This window comes from Clupea harengus, chromosome 13 (genome assembly GCF_900700415.2).
Source record: "Clupea harengus chromosome 13, Ch_v2.0.2, whole genome shotgun sequence".
NCBI classification, from domain to species: domain Eukaryota; kingdom Metazoa; phylum Chordata; class Actinopteri; order Clupeiformes; family Clupeidae; genus Clupea; species Clupea harengus.
Genome location: NC_045164.1, coordinates 10,946,005 through 10,970,254, shown reverse-complemented (window position 1 = coordinate 10,970,254; position 24,250 = coordinate 10,946,005). Strand labels below are relative to the sequence as shown.

At 41.1% G+C, this 24,250-nt stretch overlaps 2 protein-coding genes across 6 annotated transcripts in view; both read left to right on the top strand.

Moving 5' to 3' along the window:
- Window positions 1-5,115, top strand: part of col21a1 (collagen, type XXI, alpha 1) — a 33,876-nt gene extending 28,761 nt beyond the window's left edge. For 4 of the 5 annotated variants that reach the window (XM_031578929.1, XM_031578928.1, XM_012840477.3 and 1 more), the window contains 8 exons: window positions 87-122; window positions 1,162-1,206; window positions 1,324-1,356; window positions 1,654-1,800; window positions 1,903-1,957; window positions 2,621-2,812; window positions 3,244-3,321; window positions 3,706-5,115. In XM_031578929.1, coding sequence (XP_031434789.1) covers window positions 87-122; window positions 1,162-1,206; window positions 1,324-1,356; window positions 1,654-1,800; window positions 1,903-1,957; window positions 2,621-2,812; window positions 3,244-3,321; window positions 3,706-3,893 — 774 coding nt within the window. In that variant the 3' untranslated portion in view covers window positions 3,894-5,115. Of the gene's footprint in view, window positions 1-86; window positions 123-1,161; window positions 1,207-1,323; window positions 1,357-1,653; window positions 1,801-1,902; window positions 1,958-2,620; window positions 2,813-3,243; window positions 3,322-3,705 lie in introns of those variants that run through there. The other variant, XR_006152733.1, reaches the window with a different exon arrangement.
- Window positions 5,116-6,674: 1,559 nt separating this feature from the next.
- Window positions 6,675-24,236, top strand: bmp5 (bone morphogenetic protein 5). The gene is made up of 7 exons (XM_012840394.3): window positions 6,675-7,666; window positions 11,241-11,433; window positions 14,771-14,919; window positions 18,981-19,178; window positions 20,666-20,742; window positions 20,887-20,997; window positions 21,257-24,236. Exons 1-7 carry the CDS (start codon window positions 7,177-7,179, stop codon window positions 21,404-21,406), a joined length of 1,368 nt encoding a protein of 455 aa, XP_012695848.1. The 5' UTR covers window positions 6,675-7,176; the 3' UTR covers window positions 21,407-24,236.
- Window positions 24,237-24,250: the final 14 nt, after the last annotated feature.

Here is a 24,250-nt window from a genome sequence, read left to right as displayed (position 1 = left end):
GCCATTGGCCTGAAATTGTATTGACTTGTCTCTCTCTCTCTCTCTCTCTCTCTCTCTCTCTCTCTTTCTCTGGTCTCCTTTGTCAGGGACAACGAGGTGATTCAGGGGAACGAGGCCAAGAGGTATTTCATCTTTCTTTTTGTTTATATCTGTTCGTCCAGGTGCTAGATTTAGTCCAGTTGCTTTCCAAACTCCAAGCAATTCTACCATTCCACGGACTGACTCCTGTGATCTATTCGAACGTACAACTTTAAAGTTTGGGGTTGCAGCATTCCACCCAAACAAGTAATTTTTCATTTGGCTAAAACAGCCAAAACATTAGGTCTGTGCACGGACAGCTGCAGGAGCCAAAAGACATCACAGGGATGGCTAACATCCCTTTACTCGAACGTCATTAAACATGCCAGTCTCCCTTTACCTTCTCCTCTTCCAACCCACATAATATGTTTGTATCTGAATGCCTGCCAGATGCAGTGAACGCGTAAATCACATTCGTGATTCTGATACTAACTTTCACTTGATACAGCGCTCTGTTTTCTCTTTACACAGACCAGTGGAATGCTAGACTTTGCAAACATTTGACCTCGTGCTTTGCCGTGTTAAATCCAATATGACCAACTGGATGGAGTCAGGTTTAAGATTATTGAAAATATTGTACATTTTGAAAGCCACACATCCGAGCACACTGTGATCTGCTTTGGAAAACGTGAACAGCTCATTCTTTGTGCAGAGCCTTAGTCCAAGCATAATCAGAGTCAAGGTTTACTGCAACCCTTCAAGTGGTCGCTGTAATCCTTCGCTCATTCCTCATGGAAAATGGGTGGCCACAAACTGGATTTCCAGAGGGAGAAGTGGATTGTGAAATAAAATGACAATATCACAAAAAAATATTTCTTGGCTACATGGTATGAATCAAACAATCAGACCACCTAAATACAGTGGCTGAATGATTTCCACCAAATGCCACATAGCTTCATTTTCTGTGGTTAAGATTGCTGAGCTGTGAGGGTAAAACGTACACCCTGCATTGCAATTGTGACATCTCTTTGAAGATTCTGATTAGGCTTTATTTTAGTTTTTGGTGACTAGTTTGTTCTTTGTTGTATATTGATCTTCCAAATGATGCATCTCATCTCTTTATTCCTTTGTAACACAACACAGGGTTTGCTAGGTGAAAAGGGAGATCAAGGTGTTCCTGGAATCCAAGTAAGTTATTTGAGGTATCTTTAGTTTTAGTTTTGTAGGAAACTCAAAGTAGCCTTAATTATCTTTGTAATATTGGATTTTTTGTTTGTTAACGAGTGCTCTCTTATTCATTTATAGGGTGGTGTTGGCCTATCAGGACAAAAAGGAGAGGTTAGCCTGTCACTCACTCTGCTAATGTCCCAGATCTGGTTAGCTCACAGTTCACTGTAAAGTCCCAGCATAAGATCTTCCATACATGCACTGTTTAGCTAGCTGCTTGCACTCATACGTACTACATATTAATTTAAAACTGTGTATGTGATAACAATTGGTAAAATAAGGTAAAGGTTAATGTGATGTTAAAAATGCTTGCCACAAAAGAACATAGTGAACACACATATAAGTGCCCCAGCCCTTCAAGGCCAGTGATGGGGTCCGGTCCTGATGCTGTGCTTGTGTGCATGTCAGAAAGGGACAAGAGGAGAACCTGGTCTGAGAGGACAAATGGGCCACCAGGGACTACCGGGTCAGCCGGGCCTGAGGGGTCCGTCTGGGCAGATGGGACAGAACGGAGACTCTGGTTTACCAGGATCACCCGGACCAGAAGGAAGACCTGTGTGTGTTTACTCTTTACCGGCCTATCATGCACATTCTAGAGGCAAACCTTGGCAGTTTCAGATAAACATTCATGTGTATTCATGTTTTTTCATGTTGCAGGGAAGAGAGATGTCTGAACAATATATTCAACAAATATGTAGAGAAATCCTCCGAAGTAAGTAGACATCTGCACATTCTATTTGTTTTAATGCCGGCATGTGAGATTTAATACAATGTTTAGATGTTGCACTTTGAAGGTATTCATAATTAGATATTCACTTGACTTCCAAGTACTTTTTGGACACTACTTAAAAACATGCTAATTTGACCAGTAAAGTAAATTAATAGAAGTAAGTTCAGTAACATCCAGTATGGTCAGATACTGGTCAAAGTTAGCCATTTTGAAAAAAAACCCTACTCTTTAGTGTTCTCTTCAAAAATACCTCTCTTTGCATGTTGCCATGGCACTGCCATGATTGACAGGAAGACCATGTCCTGACTGGATGATTTTTAGGCCGTTTCTTTGCCCCTCATAACGCTCTGACTGGGGCTGTCAGAGTGAGTTTCTATCCTGAGAGCGTATACTGCCCTTATAGCCACCTAAATGTACTGAGAACATTGAGAAATATTACATAATGGGTTAAGCTAGACAGCATAGTAAGAGATCATTTGAAGCTGTTTTTGATGAATCACAATCAAGTTTTTGAAATCTTTGATTTGGCCTTGTTGTGTGTGTGTGAACTTGCTTCAGAGAGGTAGCCCTCGCAGCAAAGGCCTTTCAGGCTGACAGACAAAAAAAAAAGAAACAACTGAATCCTGCCCCTGCGTTTCATTCTAGCCGAGATTTCGTCCTATATGGGGAGCAACCAGCAAAGGAGCTGTGACCACTGCTACACCCAGGCTGGGAGCCCAGGCCCAGCCGGCCCTGTCGGACCCCAGGGCGGACGGGGTTTCCCTGGGATGCCCGGAGCCAACGGCATGCAGGGCCACCGTGGTTTGCCTGGACGGCCTGGCGTTCCTGGCTTGAAAGGTGATGAACGATGACACACAGGGCTGTCTCCGTCTGTGAGCACATTTTATAGCACTTCTTAGGGAATCCGCAATCCAGTCCAAGCTCAAAAAAGGAAAGAAAAACCGTAGCTCCTGTCATTGTAACCATGGTTTAATAGTGTGGATTGGCATATGCTGCAAGATTCCAGATCCATTCAGAATTATTGTTCCCGTAAAATGATTACCTTGGCTGTTTAGACTTCACATAAACAACACCAATGACATGACAATCTGTTGTTTATGCCGAGGGCCTTCATGGGCTCTCTCTGTTTAGGTCCTTGAGAACAAATAGTGTTCCCGACCTTTCGAAAAAAAACTGCGCAATAAAAGTCAGGCTGCAAATGCCATTGAAGGAAGACAATTTTACAACAATGGTATCTGACAAAGTCATTTTGTTTTGGGGGTTTCCAGGGGAGCTCGGTGAAAGGGGTGAAAAGGGGAATCCAGGTAGATCAGACGTTGGACAGCCAGGCATACCAGGACTTCCAGGTATAGTATAGGGCTGTTCCTGCTCTCTCTTCACACTATTTTACTCTACATTCATACCACACTAAAGGTTTTCATTTAAAGGCAGCAACCTAGCCACAAGAACACTGGGTTCAATCTGAATATGCTCACAGGCCTCTAGCTAACACGTGATTTACTCCCAATTCTGTTTTTGAGTATCTGTTAGCTAATGGACTGGATTTGAACTGCATTCAGTGTTTTTAGTAACCCCCTGGTAGAGTCTCAAATATTGAGTCATATTGAGTACCTCTGTTCCATGTTTTGCATTTTGCAGATTCAGCTTTAGGGGGTCGCTGGGCTCACCCCAGCCAGGCCCGTATTAAAGTTTATACAAGTCACTGGCATTTCTCCCTTTCTTTTTAATAGGTCCAATGGGACCCGCAGGGGTCAGCAAACCAGGGCAGCCAGGTAATCCCGGGCCTCCTGGCCTGAATGGGGAGGAGGGCAAGAGGGGCTACTCCGGAGCTCCCGGCCAGCCGGGGGTTTGCCACCCTTCCATGTGCTATGGTGCCATCATGCGGAGAGGTTCTTACAGCAAAGGACCCAACTATTGAGTAACACGCACAGATGCTGATGTTGCAAGACAGACCAATCTTGGGGCGAGGTGCTTTGTACACTAAAGATGAAAAAAAAAGAAAGGGGAAAAAAATAATACAGCAAATCTTTCCAATCTCAGGAAGATCTCATTTTTGTCAGGGTTTCCTCATTTTGGGAACCCGAGAGTACCTCTAACTGTATAAATAAAAACAGATCCATGTGTGAGTGTATTTCTATCATATTTAAAGCAACACCGCCAGTCGTTTAGCACTCACCTTCTCTTTTTAAATCATTGCTTTTCTTCAGTCATCTGCTTCGTTCAGTAATGAGGAGCTGTGTTGTCATAATCCAGTGATGGAATCGAATGTACTTGCCAATGAGTATCTCGGAGAGATTTCTACCTAGGCCTCACCCTCTCCCAACTCATCCAGCAAGGCATGTTTCCTTGCTCTCTATCTCCCCCTGTTGGATGGTGCTCTCACATCTTTCTTGGCTGGCTACATTTATTTCCCATTACTTTGTGCCACTAATAAATTCCAGAATCACATCATTCAAAGCCTTCGCCAAAAGTTGCTATTATGTAATTGCTTTTGCTACAAGGGTTTCTCCACTGCAACGCAGTTTAGCAAATGCAGCATACTTTTTCAAATTTACACATGTTCTTATTTTCCCATTGGGTTAAACAAGCACCACTATTACACTGTATGGCATTATATACAGTGCAAAAAAATATATATTTTCCATTTAAATCAAGCTTGTCTTTAATTGCATTAAAGCTGCTGTTGTGACAAGACCCATCTTATTAAATAGCATAAATAATAGCATAACACTACAATGCTAAATTGTGAAATGAGCCAGATTTTCATCATGCTGCCACACTTGCCTAAATGCAATGTCAATATTTATTATGTATGTTGGAGTAATACTTCATTTCATAAATAGGCTTCTCTGTCTCAAGGTACCATGGTTGTGAACTAAAATGGTTGGCAAACTGTGTCTGTATCTGTAAACCATCACCTTTGAAGTGCATGGCATCAATGTGCATCAATCTGAAACATTGGCTTTGCTTTTCAGGACATTTCCATTAGTGTTTGATGTTATTTATAAAAACTGAATTCAGTTATTGCTTTTTACTATTTTCATTTCTTGCCTAATTTTATGCAGGCTTTTACTGTGTTTGAATGAGTTTTGTATTGCCTTTTTGATATTATTAATTAAAACTTTTTTTATTAAGTTGAAGGTTTTCTCTCTTTTCTGTTTCAGACAATAAGAGATAAGACACCCCCCTGGAAAATAAGAGATAAGAGACCCATTTGAAAATTGAATTTAAACAGGTTATGAATTTAATTATTCACACTGTTTCTCCCCATGAAATATCTATTGGTTATGCATGGTCAATAATATGATGTGCTCTGTGGGTGTCTGCCATCATGAATGCAGACATTTGGAGCAATAATGTGCTTATTTGCTGATGGAATTAGCTTCAGGCATTTGTTCTGCATATGCTTGAAGAGTCTGCAGCATGAAATGTTTCGAAATGATGCCCCACAGCTAAGGAGTCTTGGGTGGTTTGGGTAATTTACGTGCAATGTGGCTTATTCTCGCGACAAAAAAACGTAACGAAAATAAATAAATAAAAATACCATGTTGGGAGCAGGGCCTGTGATGCTGAGAGCACAATTGTGTGGATATCGCTTGTAACGACGTTTGTAGACCCTAGGTGTCACTGTTCACCTATTTGCATGGCTGGGACTCCCATCCCACTAGAAATAAAACACCTCAAAGACATGAATGAACCCTGTTGCTTTTAGCAACACTGTCCTAAATGTAATGGGTGCTCTCAAAAGTTATAGGTCATATATCACTGCTATAGGTCAATGGACGTGAGGACAAGGACATTTTAGGCCAATGGCCAAAGTAACTTACTTTCACTTTCAAACAACAAGCTGCTAACAAACACAGGTGATCATTCCCAGTCATAAAATAAGTACAGTTGCTGCAAAAGCCCATTGTAAAAAATCGAGTTGCAAAGTTGATATACAACTAATAATACACAGGGTACATGAAGACAGCCAGATAGCATAGAGAGATGGCTTACTTTAAACAGCCAGTACTTAGATATACTGTTGAATATATAGGATACATACTGCATATGAGCTACTACATAAATGCATGAATACATACAATCTCCAACACGCACCTGGATACACAGCCTAAACAGGAGTCGACTGCAGTTTGAACAATGTTCAATGACCATGAACATGAAGCCAGGAGAAGGACAGGTGTCAGGGACGTTTCTGACGGGATGGGACACAACATTCACCTGGCTGCCTCTGTATTTTAAAAAACACATTTTGCTCAAGCTTAAATTGTAAAGGTAAATTTCGTTTTCCCATTGTGTCATCAAGTTTCATTTAAGTAGGCTACCTAGAGCGCTAAAAGATCAAAATGTTGAAAATGTTTGTGTTGGAGCTTGTGATTAACATTTCCAGAAGAATGAAAACGACATTATTTGAAACCACACATTTTATTAATTCAGACTGAACATGATGCATTTCCTTTGCTGTCGATAAAAAAACAGTCAATCTCAAGATACTCACGGATATTTCACGGCGAGGACGTGTTTGAGCGTAGCTTTCAAACGAGCGCTGCAGTAGTTTTCTTTGACTAATTAGCAGCGGTTTCAGATTTCAAGTGTCTCCCCTTTCACAGTAGAGATGCGTATTCATCCTCATGTCACCGAAGTTTTATTGCGGCCGCTGGAGGTAGATACCAAAAACCCCTGTGTGGGATGGACTACTGGTGTCGACACATTTCCCAGGGATGAAGTTCGCTGGCTCAAAAACTTCAGCTGTTGTGTGTGCTGGGTTCTCTTACTCCTCATCAGGCTCAAGCTACCTGTTTTGATGCCCCGTTTGAATAGTCTTTATTATTGCACCTACAAATTAAAGTGTAGGCCATAGCCCTAGGAGAAGATTTTTAAAGGCTTAAAGGCACTTTAGAGACGAACCACTGAGTGATGTGCTGTAACTTAGACAAACTTATTGCAGGAAAAGATGGGATCCTGGAGTCAGGGGACAGCAGCTCTGTACTAGACTCCGACATTCTGCAGGTGATCTGAGGCGTCACTGGAATCAGGCGAAAGACGGCATATTTTGGGAGAAACCTGACTAATTTGGGATGTGAGGACCTGACCTTCGATATTATTTGAAGGGGGATTATAAAAGTTGTAACTTATGGTTCTTGTACTGTCATGGAAGTCGGGAAGAGATTATAGATTTATTTTTAGCACGAATAAAGATGAAAGCGTTGACACAATTTGACCAGGCCACATTTGGACTACTGTGGAGTTGCCTTGGTTTTCTTCAGTGCGTTTACTGTGGTTTGGGAGACAACCATGTGCATTCCAGTTTTATTTACAGAAGGTTGCGTAACCACGAAAGAAGAGAGATTCAAAGAGAAATTCTGTCGATTTTGGGTTTGCCACATTGTCCAAGGCCCTTTTCCCCAGGAAAACAGGCATCATCTGCTCCTCTGTTCATGCTTGACTTGTATAATGCCATGGCGACTGAGGAGGAAGACGGAATACTTGAGGGCACAAGCAAAGGTTTCAGTGGGAAAGCTCATGGAAACTCGCGCAAAGGGTACTACAGCTCTCCACATGGATATACTCGCGTGGCACAGTCATACCGCGCGGCCCCCCTCACGAGCCCAAGTCCGCGTCTAGCAACTTCTCACGACACCAGCTTTCTGAACGACGCCGACATGGTCATGAGTTTCGTGAACTTAGGTGAGTATGTGGTGACAAAAATGCTTCATGTTCGTATGTCCCCGTAAAATTCACTCGTGCGTCTTTACGCGCAAAAGCTATAACTGTCCATGTATGTTTTGTAAAATGGATCTGACAAGGAATAAGTAATTTATAGGTTATGTAAATATAAGCGCAATCAGCGATAGAGGTCTTTTGGTGTTGTCATCTCTATACACAGGTTACATCTAGGCCATACATTTAATCAATTGCGGAACACTCCTTATTATTTGTTCAAATCTATTTTTCCTGTATAATTCTATTGAAGGAACATTGTTGAGATCAAGCTACAAACCTCTGATATTTGGCACTTGCGCACTAAACTTGTGCAGAGAAGCAATGTAAGAAACTTAGCTCCAAATGTTACCTCAAAATGTTACCTTGATTCTAAAACACAGCACTGTGAAAAGTCTTAGGAACTCATTTAACCATGTTTCTGTTTGGGGTTTAAAAAAATTCCAATAGCTTATATATGCACGTATTCCCTCAGAAGTTACTGTAGTAAACAGTACAAATTAGTTAGTTAAATTATCACATACATTGTATCACATACATTTATATTTCAATTTAACTTTTGGTCTTATCCCATTTGTGAAAAACTGTAGATCAACTTTTCAATCAGAGTAATATGAAGTATGATTGTTGTGTCAGACCAAGAGCATTGTCTGTAGTAAGGAACAGATAACTGCACTTACCATTGTAATTTCCCTTTTGTGCCTCAAAATATCCCTATAAAGTCTAATTCACCACAGGCTACTACAGTCATTAGCTTTTTTCCCACTAGCATTATTTCTGAGGTTACTCAAACTTTTTGGTGTACGTTTTGTTTGTGATACAAGCAATACAAACAAATAGCAGCTCTTATGTGCCCTAATACTTGTATCAACTGTCTGTGAAACATACAGTAAAATTAGATGTGTGCGGTGAAGTCTAGGATGTTATGATCCACATTGACAGAATAGTAACAATTTGTAGTCTTCCTTCATAGTATATTTCTTATTAATATCAACAATATGGAAATGAAAAAGGGCAGGATACAACTGATAACGTTACCTGCAGTCTTCTATCTATCTTATTTTGTGAATGATTATTGCAGTTGTCTTTGCTTTTCTGAAGTACTAGGACCCTTTTTGATAGCAGCATAAAAATGTCAAGTTGTAAAGTTCTCAGTATAGTCTTTCCTGTAAAAAATTGTGAGAAAAACAGTCTAAAATATATAATTATAGCATTAGCATACGAGGAAAACATATTTTTGAAGTAGCAAACTTAGTTTTAAAATACAACCCTCCAATTTACTTTCGCAGCGTAATCACTAGTTGCCTGCTACTTTATGACTTTACTGTTCTCCGTCTTTAGCGAGAGGCCAGCTATGTTTGCTGAAAGAAAAACTACAGCGTGAGTGATACCAGCATTATTTTAACATTGATGAAATGCTGTGCATGTTTTAAATGACCAGCATGGTGATAAGCGTGATTAACACTCTACAGGTTCAGTAGCCGTGACCTTTCACCCAACAGTTCATACAAACTTATCGAATGACTGTCTGACCTGGGGATAATTTGGCTTAATTACTTCCTGTTGTTAAAGAAAGGAAAGAGGTTGAGTGAAGCCTGTTTTTTTTCCTCCCACATGGGCCCACATGGCGGTAAGCCGTAAAAAGAAGTAGCTTTGTATACCTGTAAATGGGTCATTTATAGCTGGATATTGCTGTTTGTTCTCCGTCCATTAAGAGGGGTTGTGGTGCTTGTCCATATACATTAGGCTTGTTGAACTAGCAAGGACCCCCCCAAAGTGTAGCTCTGTTGCAATGGTTGTTGACCCTTTTTGTGGATTTTGTGTAGGAGGGCACTGAACGAGGACACTTTAAATATTGGATGATCAAAGAAAGATTTTACCGAAATTGAATCTTAATGGACGGTATTAAAGGATGGAAATATCAATCGTTAAGGTAACGCAGGAGGTAAAAGCCTTCACCTTGACAATTTGCCATCTGTTTTTACTTAAGAGCAGCAGGGCATGTACACTGTTTTCTTTGAAAGCATAGCACTTTTAATTTCAAGACAATCACAGGCAACTGGCCCGTACATTACACCCTTCTCTTAATCAAACATTTTTATGATATTATTTAAACAAAGTCTTGTGAAAAAAAGTAAATTCAAACTATCGTCCCCCTTTTTTTCCATCACAATCTGAGCTCTGTACACTAATTCAAACATGTAAAATGATACTTTGTGACATGTGTTTGTCCTTGTTTACATTAAGGAAGTGATCTGAATATGCTCTGCAACATGCTTGGACAGTGTTATTGAAATACAATGCTCTAATGTAAGCTCGCATAAACATTTACTTAAGATGCCATCAAATATTTTTTCGACCGAGCCACTTCAGCCGAAGTTCTTTTGTCCCCGAGCCAGGCCGGGGCCCCGCCGGTGAGTGGTCCAGGGTGCTGACCCCTTTTTCTGATGTGTGATGCAATCCCCAATTAATCTGCCGTTATCTCTCGCCTGCCACCCCATGTACGCCACCACCTCTGCTTCTAATTAGAGGCGGTGGTTGGAGGCAGAGTGTGCCTGTCCGGTAGAGCAATGCTTCGACCTCTGACCTGCGCGTGTTAAGTAACCACAGACTTTCACTGTAGATAAACTTTGACTGAAATGGACCCTGGTTTCTCCTTTTTTATCTTTTAGCAGTGCCGGAACACAAATGCCCTCCATCACCTAGTAGGGCTTTTCATCACTCTTCACCCTCATTGTGTGTGTGTTTTTCTCCTCTTGTAGGAGGTGTGTGTATGTTTTAAGAGCTTAGGGTTGAGTGCGTCATATGGAATTATTACATACCGCTTTTATGTCAGTGTGTCTCTTGATACTGAATACGAACCCCTGATAAATACTGTCTATGGCAGAATCTAATCATGTATCTCTCCCATGAATATGAATTTTTCTGTCTGATTTTGACAGCCTGAATTCAGCGCTTTGTAGATGAATGTCTCCCGTGGGACAGGGATCTCATTCTTATTGGTTCAGACGGGTTTTAGATTATTAGTTCAAAGAAACAACAAAGGTTGACTTCCAAATTTCCCTGGACAGGGAGTCAATATTGTTGAACAAATCATTTCAGAGAGGTCTGTCTGATCCTTTTTTTCTCAACGTGAGGAACGAAGGCTAGTGTCATAAATCGAAATTGGCCTGTTTTTCCTAACTGACAGCTCATTCATCATGGGGTTGGAAAAGACTATGAAATGCTCACAGTGGAGGGCCTGTCCAGAGGTGGCTACCTGTGTTCAGCAGGGAGATTTCATGGACTGAGGACTGCTTTTGTTGGTAGTCCAAATGTTTAGATTAGCCGAGGAATGTTAAAGCCATTTGATAAATGGCTTTTTGAAGGCTTAAGCTTTCGACTGATAACTGTCTGTGCAGTAGTGTGTGTGTGTAGTGGAAGATTCCCTGATGATACCTCCAAGGTTGGGAAACTGACAGGCTATTGAAAAGGAAGCTGTACTGTTAGTAGCTGTATTACTACCATTTCACACCCTTCAATGTGTGTTGTTCACCCCCAGTGGAAAGGGACAAGGAATTCTCACACCAGCGGAGACACTTTAAGGAGTTCCGCTTTGACCTCACTCAGATTCCTGACGGGGAAGCTTTGACTGCCGCCGAATTCCGCATCTACAAAGACCACGGCCATGCTCGTTATGAGAACATCACCCTCAAGGTCTCTATACACCAGGTCATCAAGGAATACCAAAACAAGTAAGCGCAAGCAAATGCTTTATCTCCTACTCATAAAGAAAGCAAGATTTCATAGCTACAAACATTACATTGCATTACATTACATTACATTGCAACAGTCATTTTTTTAATACTCCTGTACACAGTATACTTCTATACATATAGCATTATTTGAAAGACATGAAACTGTAACAAATGTTGGTGATACTTTTATTCTCTTGGTGTTGGCTTGGCGTGTTGTGTTTTTATAATACAAAACAGTTTTGGCCCTCATTTCTTTGCGGTTGAAAGTCAGGCTTTTTGATGCCCATGGTGATGAAATGTCCACTGAACGCTCAGCGGTTTATGGTTTACAGTCGACTTGTTCTCTCCGAATGAGATAAAAGAATCCCACTACTCAGCAGACCAGTCTCGGATAACCCCTTTAGTTACTGTTTATTGGCATTCAGACTTGCCTCTTTATGTGAGACGGCTCTTACCGTCACGTGGAACCTTACACTTTCTAAGCGCTTGAGCATACCTTATGCCGCCCTGGTTCCCCTATTGGGTGTTCAGTTCTGAGTTGAGCCGTGGAACTGACCTACCTGAGGGGCATCCTGTCCTCCCGACGGTGACATCTGTGGGGTTTTTTTTCCGTCTCTCTCTCTCTCTGTTGGAACCTTTGAAATAGCCCTTTAAAACCGTGGGCTGTTCTGTAAAACACTTTAGGCAGGCAATCATGCAGAAAATAAAAGGACATCCTGTTTACACTAGCGTGTGTCTGGAATCTGTCTGGACTCTTCCCCCTCGTGGCGATTAGATGGCTCATTTCAGGACGTTTTAAGGGTGTAATTTGTCACCATTTAAATGGTGACAATGGCCTTCACATGTGTTTTCCCTAACTCCTCAACAATGTAGTTTTCTTGTAAGCTTAGCACGGAGGACAGATATAAACAGTAGAATAGAGTAGATAGAAGCAAAAGAAGATTTCAACAAAAGATGCATTTCAATGTCCTTGCACACAGAGAGCTTTGTCTTGGAACACAGTCATCACAATATATGGTTGTATTGTTCTGATAAGGTTTCAGCACACCATTCTGTAACACAGTCATCATCCTTTAGTGAAAAATTCTGACCTACAGTGCTGTCTCTGTCATGCCTTCTGGAAGGCTTCCAGCATTCAGTCAGGCAGGTGGCTGTAACGCTATCGGCCCACACGTACTGCGCAAACAAAGGAAATGTACCTCAGCCAGAGAGAGACATATGACCCAGCACTCGTTTATACAAGGCATTATTTGACATTGCGAAAGACACCTCAGAAGGTAGAAGCGTATAAATGACAAAGAGGACATAAATAAGCATAACTCACCTCTGTGATTGGGAACGCGAGGGGCCCGGGCACGTTGTTCTGAAGCAGCTCCCACAGACCTCAAATAATCTCCTGTTGATGTAAACGGATCCTTTTCGTCGGCTTTACTGACAAAGAGAGCAGCCATAAAACAGTCGGCAGCGCAGACTTTGTTATTAAAACACAGATGGGAAGTTTTGTCGTTGAGGATTTGGGGGGTGGGGTGTATGCAGAGGGGGTGTGATGGGTTATTCTGACACTGATTGAAATCTCCCATCAAAGAGGACTGAGGAGAGCTGAAGAAAAATGACATTATTGTAGTTACTACTGGGCATGTTTTCAAAATACAATTTAGTGGGAGATCTTGTCTGGAATCTAGCAAGGCCTCAGCACTATGGGAGGGCTAGACCGATGCCCACTGTAGTAGTTACTGCAGACCAAACAAAAAGAATAAAGAAACACAGCAACCTAAAAGATACCTCATCATGATAGCACTGAGTGTCCGAATAGGTCAGTATAGTGCAGCACCATAAGTGACCCAGACGGTGCCGTGTCTTTGATGAAGCTGTTTAAAAACTTTACATGACTAAAACATCAGGATTCTCACCGCAGCTGCATTTCCTTTGGCTCTCAAAGCACATTAGCCTCAAGAGCCAAATCCATTACCCATTCTCTCTCTCTCTCTCTCTCTCTTTTCTTTCTTCCTGTCTTCCTCTCTCCCCTACTTTAGGTCTTTCTCTCTCTCTGCTCTGCCTCACTCTCACCAGTTCCCCGAGTTCTGATAGCGCCCACCCACAGATAAACCGTTTCCATTAGCAGTCTTGGTTGCCGGTGGCCCACTTACGGAGCGTCCTGCCAACCCCGTGGAAGTCCGTCAGCCATCACCACCCCTGTATCACCGCATCGCTGTCAAAGCGCTTGCATCTCGGAGCCGGCCATCTGGCCCCAATCGAGGCCCCTTAAGGCCGAGGTCCCAGGCCTTCTAAGGGCCGCTCTCTTTTGCCCACTGCCCACCTGCTCCTCTTAACATTGCTCTGGACTGGGTGGGGTGGGGGTCGGGGGGTAGACGTAGCGGGGTGACATAGCAGAACACACAGGGGCGCACTTAAACCTGGGCCTGCACTCACAGGGGCAAATATGTGCATGGGAGATTTCAGTGGAGATATGGTCCTCCAGGGGCCCGTGAGAGGTCGCTCTCAATGAACTCCTGCCTCCGAGAGGCCCCTGGGAGGGACGGATGGTGAAGGGGGAGTGGGGGGGGGGGTCAGTCGCTGGGTCTGTTTTTTTTTAAGAGACGACCGAGGTCTCCAGCCTTCACACGTTCGCTCCCTCTCGCCCCTGAAACATGATGATGTTTTTTTTTCTCTCTCTTTCGTCATCTTTTGATAAATGTTATTTAGCGCTTCACACCTCAGCACCCAATTCTCAAGTCCTCCCCACAGGAGCTCTCATAAAGGGAGGTGTTAAAGTGTCTCATATCGCAGCAGGGGACGGGCCAGGGCTCGAAAGGTGTGTGATATATAGAGTGGATGTTTCTTTTTGGCCTAACCTTTTCAGAGAATAAGACAAGACATTCGTTCGGGACATTTCGAATAAATCGTTTTGGAGTTTACTTTGTGCAGGCTAGTGATCTTTTTGCTCATTCTGGTGTGTCCGAGTTAATGTCAAAGTTGTAGCAAAATTGCCTTGATGAATTTATTAGTGTCCTCATTTACAAATCCTTAATGGATTTACAGGATATATTTTTTCCACATTGCCAGTTTTACACCAGCAGTATTTTATTGTTAAAGCTGCAAAGCATAGCAATACTTAGCTTGAACTCCCAGCCATGTTATAAACACGTCAGATCAGATATCAAATACTGCTGTTAGTTGGTATTACATAATATCTATTGGTATAACAGTGCAATGTTGTGATTTGTGACTGATCAATATGTAGTTATTTCTTGATACTTTCCACTGTCCACATTTGACATGTCTGATTAGCTTATGGTTCACCGAAAAATATGTGTTTATTTTTTTCTGTTACTAGAGATTCAGAAACATTCTTGCTTGATTTTAAGAAAATCAAGGCCTCGGATGGTGGGTGGCTGGTCTTTGACATCACAGCCACGAGTAACCACTGGATGTTAAATCCTCAGCAGAACATGGGGCTCCAGCTCTGTGTAGAGACCATGGATGGTAAGTAAGATGGTATTTTAATCTGTGATCTTGTTGAATCTATGATCTTTATTTTGCTTGCAAAAATATGCCTGTTCATGGACAGTTTGAGGATAGCACCTTAATGTAACACTTTCATGACCATGACAGCCTTTACGGAATTACTTTACAAACTATGAACAAAACCTCATGCTTTAACTTATATATACATTATACCTTAAAATGCCTTACTTTACCATATAGTAAAACCTACCCCATATGTTACCAACCCCAACCTTGGCTAATGACTGGGCCATGAAAGGTTTGGTAATAGCCACATTAATCTTCTCCTTAGGAAGGAAGTACAGTGGTTTTCACTATCCGCGGTTGACCACGGCCCAAAAATATTGGAAAATTCCAAAAATAAATGGTTCAGTTTTAAATTCTGCACCCCTCTAAGTAGCCTTTCCACACTGTCGTGCTTCATATATGACTCATGTCCTTAAGCACATCTCATTCCTAATGTATGACTGTCCTTGGTTCCTCCATCCTCCTCGTTGCCTTCTGTCCTTGGTTCCTCCATCCTCCTCGTTGCATTCTGTCCTTGGTTCTTCCATCCTCCTCGTTGCCTTCTGTCCTTGGTTCCTCCATCCTCCTCGTTGCATTCTGTCCTTGGTTCTTCCATCCTCCTCGTTGCCTTCTGTCCTTGGTTCCTTTATGTTTTTATCAGAGGGAGGGGCTAGGATGTAACAAAAGGAAGGATGGAAGGAATGAAGTAAGGGAAAAGGGAAAAACATGTACTAGATACTTTTCATTTCCGTTGAGGGTTAAGCAAAAACATCAGAATCCCGTTCATGAGAGAGAGAGAGAGAGAGAGAGAGAGAGAGACCACATTGACATACATTTTAGTATGTAAAAGTGTTTTATTTCACTATTATTTATTGTCTTATCGTATGTAATTTATAAATTAAACGTTATCATAGGTATGGATGTACACGAAAAACATGTTATAAATGATAAATTCACAACTGTCTGTGATTTTGGCGATCCACGGCAGGTCTTGGATGGCCCCACAGAGACGAGGGCACTGTTGTGTACTGAAGGCCTTGTGATCGTGCAGGTGTCCTGTTTCTGTTTAGTCTTTGCATGAGATGTCAGAAAGGGATTTTGGTCTCATCCATGAAATGTTTGGCCTGTTCCCTCTTGGTTCTTGATGAGTCCCATGCCTTTGTTTTTTAAAAACCACAGCATGTAATGATGACTGAAGAGCAGCTATTTTCTGGTGAGTCATGAGGACAACCCAAACAGTACGCCCCTTGTGTATGTTTTCTTTTAATTCATGTACCTCACACAAGTCAAGATTTTCATTTGGAGCCATTTCAAGGGAGATGTGGTTGCAATCTATTTTAAAAATAGCCACTGTTATTATAGGGCATCCATAGACAGGACGATAGTAAGAGAGGGAGTCTGTTAGCAAGTATAATCTGCACTGAGGAAGGAAGAATAGAAACATTTTTCGCTTCTCTTTTGAAGACACTGTCTTTGATGACTTTATGGAAAATGTATTTTAGTTTTGTTTCATCATTCGTGCATGATGAATAAATGAAGGTTATATGAAACAACTGAGCAATGTTTATCCCTACCAAAAGAGGACTGATCATGTCAAGAATTTGCCAGCAGATTGAGACAGTATTCATTTATATTGAAGTCATGTACTTCGTCTTCCCGCTATCTGAAAAACAAGAGACCAAATCCCTCATAGTGTTACCATGTGAATGCTTGTGTGAGAATAACTGCTGTCAGTGGCTGCTGACAGCTTGAAGTGATATTACTCTTTTACTTTGTACCCTCCATTTGTACAGTCCATCTAAGCACACCTCTTGTTTACAGTAAATACAGAGAGAACCAGACAATTAGACCCTTTCAGGTGCAGCAAGGCAAAAGAAACTTTTTGTGGTGAGAAAAGTCGATGTTGTTAAAGTCCCTATTCCCCGTCCTCCATAGAAGCAGAACTTAAGCCATCACTCAGAGTGGTCTCTGTCTGAGTTGACGTGAAAAAGACAAGACAATTTTCACCAGCGCAGATGTCTGTCTTTTTTTACAGCCCATAGCTGATGATGAGTGAAATGGTGCAGAAAATGATTTCATGTACTTAAAGGAGATCCCGTTTGTATGGTTCAGCAGCTGAAGCCACTGTATGGCAGTTGCTCCCGTGCACTGAAGGTTAAAACAAGGCCACACTGATATCACAGATCACTGACTAGACAGACATGTGGATTCCTCAAAATAAGGCATTAGGATTCTTGCTGTCAAATGCTTGTTTACCATGATTTAATGGGTGGGTCAGGCTGGATAGATCGGGAGTCTTTTAAAGTGTATTTGTTTAAGAATGGTTGATGTATTGGTAGTTTAAATCTCCATTTAAGTGGTGGTATTTTGCTTTACAGTCCACGTTTAGATGATCTCAATATTAAGACAGTAGTAGTTTCTTCCTACTTAAATTGATTTACATTTATAATTTATGTTCACTTCCCAACGGCATTTTACATTTAGTCATTTAGCAGACGCTTTTATCCAAAGCGACTTACATATGTGCGACTTACAATGTATACATTTTACACTGATGGCACACTGCACATCAGGAGCAATTAGGGGTTCAGTGTCTTGCTCAAGGACGCTTCTGATTACTAAACGACTTCTCTACCACTGTACCACTGTTGCATTACAAGTGATATCTTGTCCTGCCCCTCAAAATGTCTCAATTGAGAACTGGATTTGCACCTAGTTTTAGAACCCGCTGTCATGTTAACCATATGTGAGTAGTACTACACAGTGTTTCAGTCAGAGCAGACGCATGTTTTACTCAAGGGAGTTCATGTGAAATAGCCTCTGTTTACATACATACTTGATACCACCTTCGCTTCTATGAAAAGATACTATTTTCCCTTTAGGACAAAGGTAGTATATTTTTAGTCCACATGTCAGCCTACATTTCCCATTCAAAAAACCCTCTCACCTCTGAGTGAAATATAATACCAAGTTTTCTTAAGGTTAATGAGCCCCTCGTGATTTTTCTGCAAATGAAACATAATGAGATTTACAGGAATTGAGGCGTAAAATCTAATCTCAATATTTGTAGATCGTTACAGTCTGATATTGTTAAGAAGTGCTCCCACAGGAGTGCAGCAGCTTTGTTGATTTCTTTTCTATTAACAAGGAAATGATTTGGTTTCACTGAGGTTAAAGGCAGCTGAGGCTCTACCACATGCTAATCCCAAATGTCTATGAATCACCAACCAACTACTCAATCAGCCAATCAATCTTATCAAACTTATATTTGTTGGCCTTTCCTGGCTATATTGACAGAACAGTGAGGATTAGACGGTAGGTGGGTGGGCGGCAGATGGGGAGAAAGGCTCGAGAGGTGACCTCAGGCCAGACTCGAACCTGGGTCCTTGTGGCTTTATGGTATGCTGTGCTACGCCCTCCTCCCCTCTTCTCTCCCACCTCTTTCTATTGACTGTGGGAAGTTTGTATAGAATATCATTATATTTAATGTTTATATTTGCTTTCTTTGGGAAACATGTGCATATGAGGTCATTTCAAATGTACTCACGCATTCAATTAAATGAATATCAAGACTGAATATACCCAACCGAGGGGCTAAACTCTCTAGCCCATTCCAAACCCTCACTACAAGTGGCATTATGGAGTTTGGTTCTAAAACTAGCAAGCTACCTACCTAAAATGTATGCAAAACCCTTGCAAACACCTCCAACAGCCCAGTTGGCACTGATAAAAGCTTGCGAACATGCTAACTGGCATCTTATAGTGATATTGTTGGCAATGTCATGCTGTGAATGCTTTTGTATCATTTGTGAGGTTTTTCAACCCAAAGAACAAAATGGCATAGTGCATAGCCTGGATGGTTATTTGGAAACATAGATGTGTTTAACTCTCCTTCATATGACCATATACAATACAAAATAATTTGCTCAGTAGTTGCTCAGAAAAACATACCTCAGAGAGTGGCAAATTAGTGCTTAATGTGACTTTAAGTCTATATATACACCTGAGAACCATTTCTCTGTTTTCTGATGAAGGAAGAAGTATCAACATGAAGTCTGCTGGCATCATTGGAAGAAGCGGTCCACAATCTAAACAGCCATTTCTCGTGGCATTTTTCAAAGCCAGTGAGGTCTTGCTTCGCTCTGTAAGAGCCACCGGAGGCAAGAAGAAGAATAACAATCGAAATAAAGCACGGTCGCAACAGAAATCCTCACAGGCACCCAAAAATGGAGGTAGGTCATTAGGAAGCATTTTTACCTTGCTGTGTTACTGGTAGCAGACATTGCAATTATAGGAGTGGGACTACAAACTACAGCTCTCTGTGAAAAAATTGTGTAATGAAATTGTGTAATGAAAAGCATGGAAGTTTGGAACATGTCGGTTGTGTCTGTGTCTGACACTATTTTTGATTGACAGTTACCCATTACACCTTGTAATTCAGGATGTTATGTCTACTGAGGAATGCATCGGCTGCTCAGACTCCATCACAGGAGACTATCTGCATATGTGTAGGGCCGTCCAGTCCTGGATAAAACGTTTTAATTCGAATATCTTACCTTCATGAAATCCTTCTCTAATAAAATATCATACAGTAATCACTCTAAATACGTAACAGCAAAATGTATAGAGCATTACAGTGTTAAAATGTGGGCCTTCAGTGAATGACACTATAGGTTAACGGTCTCATACTGGCCCAGGGAGTAGGTCAAACCACAGAGTGCAAACCAGCGTGACTCTGCCTCGAGCTGTTGTTACTTTCTGCTAACAGTTATTGACAGTGTCCCACCGAGACATCTGCATGACACGGACACAGACGCGCGGTGGTCCGCAAGGAACTCCTACGCTCACGCTGTGTGTACTTTGTACGTTTTGCTCTCCACAAAGTGAACGAACTCAATGCAGTGAAAACCCTTAAGCCCTTTTGGAGCTCTGGATGATGTATCTGAGTATCCGGGCCAAAATGTTTGAGCACATCAGAGGGACTGAGTGCTGGGGCCTGAGCTCTTTCGGGAGCAACTTACTGACGTCAGCCAGTAGTCTGTCATCCACGCCTCCTGGAACATCAAAATGATGATGGCCTCTGCAGTGCCTCTATTTTTCATCGACTTCCTTCACCCGTTGGCCTCAAGACATCCTGTCAGGCTTTTATACCAAACTACAAAGTGTAGTTTTCAGCCTTCCCCTCTGGCACTCAAAGCAGTGGGATGCCTACTTAGAATCCACTTGCCACAGGCATGTTTTGAGTGGTCCTGGCTAGTCACCAGACAAGGAGTGGAGCTTTGTGTATCTCAACTGGCAGAGCAAAGTGCTCCCAGCACTAAAGCCATGGGCTTGATGCTCCCAGGTTGCGCATTCAAAGACGAAATGAAAAACGGCACTATAAGTCGGTGTGGATAAAAAGCATCTGCTATATTAATAAAAATAGCTAAATGGTCAACTTTGGAGCACTATCTCAGTGGTGAAGTCGGATGTGCTTTGAGTTTCACAGCTACAGTGAAAGTGGTGCAGTACGTGTGCGAGGCCATCGGAGTCACAGAGGTTGAGCCAGCGGTGTTAATGAGGTTACCATACAGTATATCCACGCATACCATAGCCTAACACTGTGTCGAATGGGCCTCCAGAGATGCCTGAAGGCTCAGAGGGAGGATAAAAGCAATTGCCAAATGAAGATGTGAATGAAATTAAGGTTTTAATCAGTTTTGTTTTTCTGTCCTGCAAGATCAAAACACCAGCGAACAAAAACAAGCCTGCAAGAAACATGAGCTTTACGTCAGTTTCAGAGACCTAGGCTGGCAGGTAAGACGCTAACACTCCGGCTAAGCTTATAATGCCTTTTAAGCTTCTTTATCAGAAGCCTTGCAGATTTCTTAGATGAAAAATGACATGTTCCGGATGACACTTTCAACATTTCCGTTCCTCCCTGTGTTTTTTTTTTTGTAGAACTGGATTATCGCACCGGAGGGCTATGCAGCTTTCTACTGTGAGGGGGAGTGCTCTTTTCCACTGAACGCACACATGAATGCCACCAACCACGCCATTGTGCAAACTCTGGTGAGTGTACACAGCACCAGGCGTGTGTCATTTTAGAAAATAATATAAATATTACAGAAGATAATAACAGGGCTCAGCTTTACAGACTTGGCAACGGAAATTGCCAGGTCCTGTGATATAATGTCAACCTTTTCCAGACTGAGCTACAGTCATGTCCACGAGTGAATATAGTCTCATGGATGTGTCATTTTTAGAAGACAGGTTATTTTATTATACAGGTGATCATAGGGCTCAACTCCATGTTGCTTTCCATTCAAAGGTCCACCTGATGTTTCCTGATAATGTGCCAAAACCTTGCTGTGCACCGACTAAGCTCAATGCCATATCAGTGCTGTACTTTGATGACAACTCAAACGTCATTTTGAAGAAGTACAGGAACATGGTGGTCAGATCGTGTGGATGCCATTGAAGATGTCGTTGTTGTTGATACTGTTTTTTGTTTATTTGTTTGTTTATTTCCAGTCCATTACAAGTGCAGAGACATATCAATCTAGATTGTTTTGTGGTATGATGTACAGTATTATGTATATTATGTACTTATTATGTTCTTATTTATTATCAATTATTTTGTGATAATGATTTTACTGTAAAATATATGACTTTGAGACTCAAATAAAAGCTCTTGTTAATCCGTTGACATATTATCCGCCCTACAACAACAACAACAACAACAACAAAAATGGTACTTTAGACAATTTAAGGATAGGGACACCCGCTGTATGTTGTAATTTTAGGGGGACTGAAGTTAAGTGGTGTGTTGGTGTACTCTATCCATCTGTGGCTGAGAGGGGAAAAAAGACTCAAGGCTATGGTTAACATCTAGCTGAGGATGCAGCAGAACTGATGCAGGCAGGACCTCATGTCCTGCGGAGACTTTAAATATTTGACTTTAGATAGACCCAAAAGCTGTAAATGTGAATTGAGCACTAATACTGAAATGCTCACAGAGCAGCATTATCACAATGCCCACAGATCTTTGATACTGTCACTACTGACCCCTGACACGGGCCCCTCTCTGGAATGTCAGCCTCGTAATGTTTGTCCTCAACATCCCCCAAAAACCACAGCATTGAGCCCATTCCACTCTTATTTTCTCAACGAGAGATCTTGTTAAACAGGAAGGCCTAGTCCACCTGTTGGAACTGAGATTGATATACACACAGACAGTATATACAACTAGAACACTGCAAAATGTTTGTATTGTAGCTCATAGTGTGAGATGGATACAGAGTGCACCTTTAAAGTATTTATGATATGTGTGCATGTAAAACTGTTCATATGGTACTGTATGCCCCAACACGTATAGGTCATTTAAGATGTATTTTTTATCTTCATTATTTTATTCAACAAGGCCAGTTCCTTTAAGGGTAGTTAGGTATTTCAGGGAGTTTTTTTACTCTCTTTGTGACTACATCTCATTTATGCAAGCCCTCCCCCCTTCACAATGATGTCAGTTTTTCAAAAATATCATTTTATGGCATTATGACAGTAAGTGTCAAACTAATTATGAAATTCTTATTTTGTCTCCAGTCCTTATGTTCTGAACTGTAATGAAAGCTCGCAAAAAAGAAAATCCATGCATTTGCTCTAGAGTAACACAGTCCACTAATGTACCTAGAGACTAATGAAAATTGATGAGCGTCGTCAATGGTGTTTCTGTGGCTCTGTAATTAGTTTTAGCCGTTTTCTCAGATGTCCATCATACAAAACGAAATGTAACTTTCCCAGATGAAATCAGTATTTCAGAAACATCATTAAAGATAACCAATATCCATCACAGTTTAAATGTCATAGTACATTAGGGACAAACATTATGGTCCATAGAGCACCTTGGCTTTATAAGTGAAATGTCACATTTTAATTTGCCCAATCTGGTGTGACGTTGTTATCTACTATCAGTGCTACTGGGACATTTATTTCAGTTTGTTGAACGAAAATTATGATGTCATAGATGACATACAAACAACCCAAGTGTTTTATTGAAGGATTTGTATGGATTTTACTTTTACTCTCCTAAGCCATTTTCAAAACTCTTTGGCATTTATGACATTAGAGAAAATTGAGAAAATATTTCATTTATAACAGGACGGCTTTGTGAGACAAATACTCTTCATTTACTGGCATGGCTGACACCATCAGAGGAATGTTTAATACCATCACAATAGCTGCAAACAAACCTGATGGAATTCACAAAGGCTGTGTGCTGGTCTCAGCCGGCCAATAAAAATGAAAATCCATGGTCAACAGTGAATTACATAAGCTTAGATGTGAAATGCACTCACCAAATCCTCTGAATTCTTTGGTAAATCTGCAGTCAGATGTCACCTCTATGCCCAGAGAATACTAATAGGGGAAAATGTTTGTTGAGAGGTAATTTGAAAATTGGGTTGTGAGTGGGAGTTGGTATTGATATTCGGAGGAAGAGTGTGTTGCACGAGGACAAGCCAAATTTCTTCATCTACATGCATTTAAGGATATACTGTATAAACAAGAACTTAGATGAGAGATCTGTCAGATTATTGTGCGCATGTGGCGAACATGATTAAATGACCACATATTTTAGAGAAAAGCCAAGTTGCCACTGCCAACATGCCCAGATAGCGACCCCAAATAACATCACTGTGTTGACAAACGGAACTCACAAACAGCCAGGAGTTTATTTGTGTTGCACAGAAAAGGGACGGGCAATGCATGTTATCTTCACAAATTTATGGCATCATTTAAAGGAATGATATATGTTGTGATGTGTTTTTGTTGATTTCAAACAACTAAACTGTTCTCCATCTGCTCAAGCAATTACAGTAATTAATCAAAGTCACTTTTTCTATATTATTTGAAGGTGTTCAGTTAAATTATATATTGGCTAATTGCAAGTGGGCTATTATAGAATAATGTCTAAAAATAAAAAAGATATATATTTAAATCTTATTTAAGTCACTTTTTTATCTTTAAAATCATATTATCATTCAATCTTATCATTTTAAGAAACAGAAGCAGGATTGACAAAATTATATTGAAAAGTACTCATCTTGCATTGTAATGTGATAATTTAAGAACAAACCTGAAAGCTTTTTCAGACAATGATTGAAACATACACAGTGGACATGTACTTATACTGTTAAAAATATGAAATAAAATGTCTCAGAAATGTACAGATTTTAGTAATATATGTCAAAGAAGTTACTGTATCTACTCTATTGGATTACTGTTTGTGGCATTAAATGTATTTTCATGAATGATTACCTTTGTGACA